General features: G+C 48.2%; 1 protein-coding gene across 1 annotated transcript; it reads right to left on the reverse strand.

Moving 5' to 3' along the window:
* Window positions 1-1,161: 1,161 nt before the first annotated feature.
* On the reverse strand, window positions 1,162-3,872 carry LOC102503005 (ral guanine nucleotide dissociation stimulator). The gene is made up of 4 exons (XM_006140561.1): window positions 3,685-3,872; window positions 2,776-2,882; window positions 2,152-2,211; window positions 1,162-1,630 (listed from the first exon to the last, which is right to left on the reverse strand). Exons 1-4 carry the CDS (start codon window positions 3,820-3,822, stop codon window positions 1,162-1,164), a joined length of 774 nt encoding a protein of 257 aa, XP_006140623.1. The 5' UTR covers window positions 3,823-3,872.
* Window positions 3,873-4,444: the final 572 nt, after the last annotated feature.

Here is a 4,444-nt window from a genome sequence, read left to right on the forward strand (position 1 = left end):
ATCCTAAGAGGATAATGGAGGAGAAGGGCTTGTGGCATGGCTACCGCATCTGGGGGGGGGGTGATTTCTCACTTTCTGTCTCTCTGTCTCTCTGCCTTTCTGGCGAGCACATGTGCCCTATAGCAAAAACCTCTCCAAAAATAAAAGTTAAAAATAAAGAAAACTATAATGCTTCATAATTTGTAGGAATCAGCTAAAGCAGTGCTGCAATAAAAATGTGTAGTAACAAATTCACACATATCAAGAACTGAATGAAGTTACTCTCTATGCTCAAAAACCTTGAAAGCAGAAACAAGGTAACCTAAACATATAGAAGAAAAGCAATGGTAAGGACAAGAGCAGAAATCAATGAGAAGGCAAACAGAAAATCAACAGACAGAAATAATAACATAATGATCTTCCTCTTTGAAAACATCAGTATATCCAGACAATTCTGAATGAATGAGAAGAAAAATAGTAATAGTACCAACATCAGAAATAATAATAGAGGCTATGACTACAGATCTCAAAGCACAAGGCAGGTCTGAAATAAATAAGGAAATATGATAAACAGACTAAATAAGATAATGTGTTTGTAATAAATCAGTTTATCCATTAGCACAGAGTGCTACAACTCACACAGAAGTAGAGAGTATTAAGAACACCTGACTTTTTTTTTCTTCAGATTTTAAATAGGGCATGTGCACTCATCAGAGAAGGAGAGGGAGAAATCCTCCTCCAGGGGTGAGGACTGCACTGCAATCCCTTTGCCTGTGCTAGCCTCTGGGGAATTGTGTCACAGTATGCCCAAATTGATTTCAAAGTCATCGTGTTAAGGACCCCAACAATAGGTGACTGCCTGGGGGTCCATTGTGTTAACCACCATACCACCTGCTGCTCCATTGACCTCTTTTAAAGGGACACATTGAAAAGCACTTTTAGAGTGACTTTCAGCTTGCTCTTCCTCCTGCCTGGACAGAGACTCACAGTCATCAAAGACAGGTATTTGAAGTCAGGGCAGAGAAGGAGCTTCATGTATGCCTTTCTGCGTTTTCTACAGGGGCCCAGAACACTGTCTCATTCCATTCCTGCTTCCAGATTTAGAGGAGGAAGGGAAGGTAGATACCCCAGTGAGGAAATAGGGCATCTGAAGTAATGAATAGAAACTAAATTTTATTTGAACTACTGAAAATAAAAGGAGTCATGGGAAATACTAAAGAAAGAAAAATAAGGGGAAAAAGTAACAAAAAGAAGTTTTCTGGCTCTCAGGATACAACAGGGGCAGTGAAGCACAGAGATCATGGAGGGGTGGCTGGAGCCAGACCCTGGGCAGCATTTATGGCCTCTGAGAGCAGCAGAAGGGGTTAGGCTCCAGGGGGGTTGTGCTAGGGGCTGCCTCAGCAAAGAATCTGCTGCAGAATCAACAGCACTCACTGGGGGTGGTAAAGAAGGCTCCTCAGTGAAGGATTGTGGCATCAGGGTCAGTGGTGAGAATGGTCTTTGGAGCCTCATGTGAAGGTTAGATGCAGGGGAATGTGGTTTCATCGTGGGCTGACATCTTAGTGGCCTTGAACGAAGCCTCTGGGGTGGGTGCTGTGGCTGGGCTGGCTCCCTGGTGGAGATAACTGTGCAGTACCAGATGGCCCTGTGGCTGGAAGAGGAAAAAATGACAACATACCACATGCCTACCTAGACACAGCCAGATGACATCCCCAGCCCTTCAGCCCACCATGGTCCTTCCCCGACTGTAGAATGTCTTCCCATTCTGCAGCCTCTGCTCAGGTGGACTGCCATGGCCTGGCTCCTGGGAGCTCCAGCCTCTGGAGCCTTCTGGAAAGTTTAGCACCCCTTCCTCTACAAATGAGAGGATTCCCAGTCCTGCTCATCCTCAGGATTGGCATCACGGAGTGCTGAGCTCTCCAGGTGTACCAGCAGACCACGTGCTCAGTGCTCTAGGTCTGAGCCAGGCTTGTTCAGGGTCACATAGGCCAACAGCTGCTTGAGACACAGAAAATCCGGGGTTGCTAGAAATCTTTTGAAAAGCGGTCCACATAGGTGGCCAGGATGGAGTACATGTCTCTGCAGGTAGATGCAGGCAGAAGAGTCAGACTCATGGCCTCTTTTAGGCAGGCTGGAGACTGAAACCTGCCTCTCACCCCAAAGCCCACTCACTTTTTTAGTTGGTCCTGGGGACCGCTGTCCTCCATTGAATAAGGAATGATGCATCCATATCTAGAGGAAGCCAGAGAGGGTCACAGCTACTGTACCTGTTGTCACTCTGTGTTAGGGACTGATCCCTAGCCAGGTGGAGCCAGGAAGGAGTGAGTTTCTTCTGTTTTTAAAATTCAATTATGCTAGTGACTAGAAAACTGCAGAACATACAATAAGGACTTCATGTATGTTTGCCCAGGAATGAGCCCAACCAGCCCCTTTCCAGATGCCTGACTAGGCATGGGGAATCTCTGGTAGCCCTGGAATCCCTACTCTAGCTGCACCAAACATGGGAATCCCAGATGGACTTTCCTCCTCCTATTCACATGGAAACACTGCTTTGACCAAAACCACTGAGCTTGAGGCCAAGGTCAAGTGATTCCTCCAGGGAGAGGAAAACATGGGTAAGCCTTCACCCACAGACAGCTCTTCCTGCATGCCAGGCCTTGGTCTCACCCTACCCAGTCTTCAGAAAACCCCCATGAGATTAGTATTTGTAACATTCTGTTAACCTCAGGAGTAAAGTGAGGTCCAAGGAGCTGAGGGACCTCTCCATGAAGTACAGCCCTGTTGGGCGGGGCTTACTTCATGAAGAGCTGGTCATGAAGCTGCAGGGTACTGTCACACTTGCGGTAGTTTTGCAGGAAGGTGTAGCCTGTCTTTTCTTGGTTCATGGCCATCTTGGTTTCATTCTGAGTGGGGACAAAGGAGGAACGAGGATTCAAATGCATGAACAGTACAAAGTGTAGCATGTGTTAGAATACTGTGCATGGAGTGTGTTTTTGGTTTCTTGCAAATATTTCAAAGTTGTGCTCTACCTGGTCAAGGCTGTGCTGGATGCTGGGGTGGAGGAGGGCAGGGATACAGATATGTGGAAGCTGGACTGTGACCTCTCTAGGGACAAAGACTTGAGAGAGCCCTGGGAGTCCCCTGGTGGGGGTCTGGGAAGAAAGCCACTGACAAATCTGGAACTGGTTGGGAGTCCCCTCCTCCCTGCCCTGACCATGGTGGTCTCGTCTCTAGCTCAGGGAAGTGAAATGGGTCAGGACTTTTTTTTTTTTTTAATTGAGGTGTGGATCACGCCTTTCAACTGGCTTCTCCTGGTGTCCTGCATTCCAATAGTCAATGACAGAGATGTAGCTGGCCTGGGGCAGTAGAGCCCTGCCTTGCCCTCCCACTTCATCCCTGTGACCTTCTGTTGCCTAGAGGACACACAGGCCTGGGTGAACCCAACCTCCACGTGGATTGGACAGGGCCTACTCCACCTCATGGCAGATATCAGGCAGAAGGTGAGCCCAGCCTCCTCTATCACTCAGCAACCAATGATATTCATTGGTCATTCTATCTAAAATTCATAACCACCACCTGCCCAGAAGGCCTTCCATGTTTCCCTCCTGACACTTGCATGCCAGGATAGGTATATGGAATCTCAGGGGAGACCTGAGCAGGGGCCTGGCTGTGTCATGCTAATCAGTCCTGGCTGTCCTGTGTTACCTTGGGCTTCTTCCAGGCAAATGTCCAGTGGTGTCGGTGATGAAAGCTGACCCAGTGCCTCCAGCACTGCCACATGCTGTCAGCCCGGTGTGTGTGGAGGCCTGAATCTCGGGAATGGGAGACACAGTATAAGAACATGTTGCTCCCTTGAGTATCTTTAGAGAAATGAGCCTGGTAGGGCTGTTACTGGAATCTGGGCTCTAGGTAACCAGGGTTCTGGGTTCTGTTGGGGTCTGCAATCAAGGAAGTGATGTCACTTCCTGGGCTCTTCTTCCTGGTCTCCTTGCCTTGAACAACATCACCCGTACAGTACCAAATGGTCCCCCTCCAACCTGGGCCGTGTCCACACTGTGCTCCCACACAGACTCCCACAGGGTACTTAGCAGGGTATGGCTGCAGTCAATGCCACAAGAGTGGAGAGATAGAGCTGTTGTTAGACCTGTCGTTCCTTCCGACGTGCTTCATGGTACTTTGAGGAGGTTCCCATTCCTGTGTGCTGACAGGATCATTCTGGCATCTTCTCCCTACAGGGAATCATGCTCTGACTGACCTGTAAATACCCATATTCCCTTGAAAACCAAGGTCTGATGTCATAAACAGATCACTAATGCATAGAGTTGAAGAATTAGCAAAGGGAGAGTCAAAGAGAGAAACCCAGCTCTGTCTAGACCTGATTCTCCCTCTTGGTCCAGAGAGAGTCACTTCCTGTCCTGGTCTCATGTCCTCTTCCTCTCTATGAGAAGCTTGAGGTTAAGTGAAA

This window comes from Tupaia chinensis, unplaced genomic scaffold (assembly GCF_000334495.1).
Source record: "Tupaia chinensis unplaced genomic scaffold, TupChi_1.0 Scaffold000037_21, whole genome shotgun sequence".
NCBI classification, from domain to species: domain Eukaryota; kingdom Metazoa; phylum Chordata; class Mammalia; order Scandentia; family Tupaiidae; genus Tupaia; species Tupaia belangeri.

Coding starts and splice junctions, on each gene's coding strand:
- LOC102503005 (XM_006140561.1), bottom strand. CDS start 3,822: ATGTTCTTATACTGTGTCTCCCATTCCCGAGATTCAGGCCTCCACACA. Junction 2,212..2,775: donor CATGACCAGCTCTTCATGAA/GTAAGCCCCGCC, acceptor GGCTTCCTCTAG/ATATGGATGCATCATTCCTT. Junction 1,631..2,151: donor CCCCAGGACCAACTAAAAAA/GTGAGTGGGCTT, acceptor TTCCTCTTCCAG/CCACAGGGCCATCTGGTACT.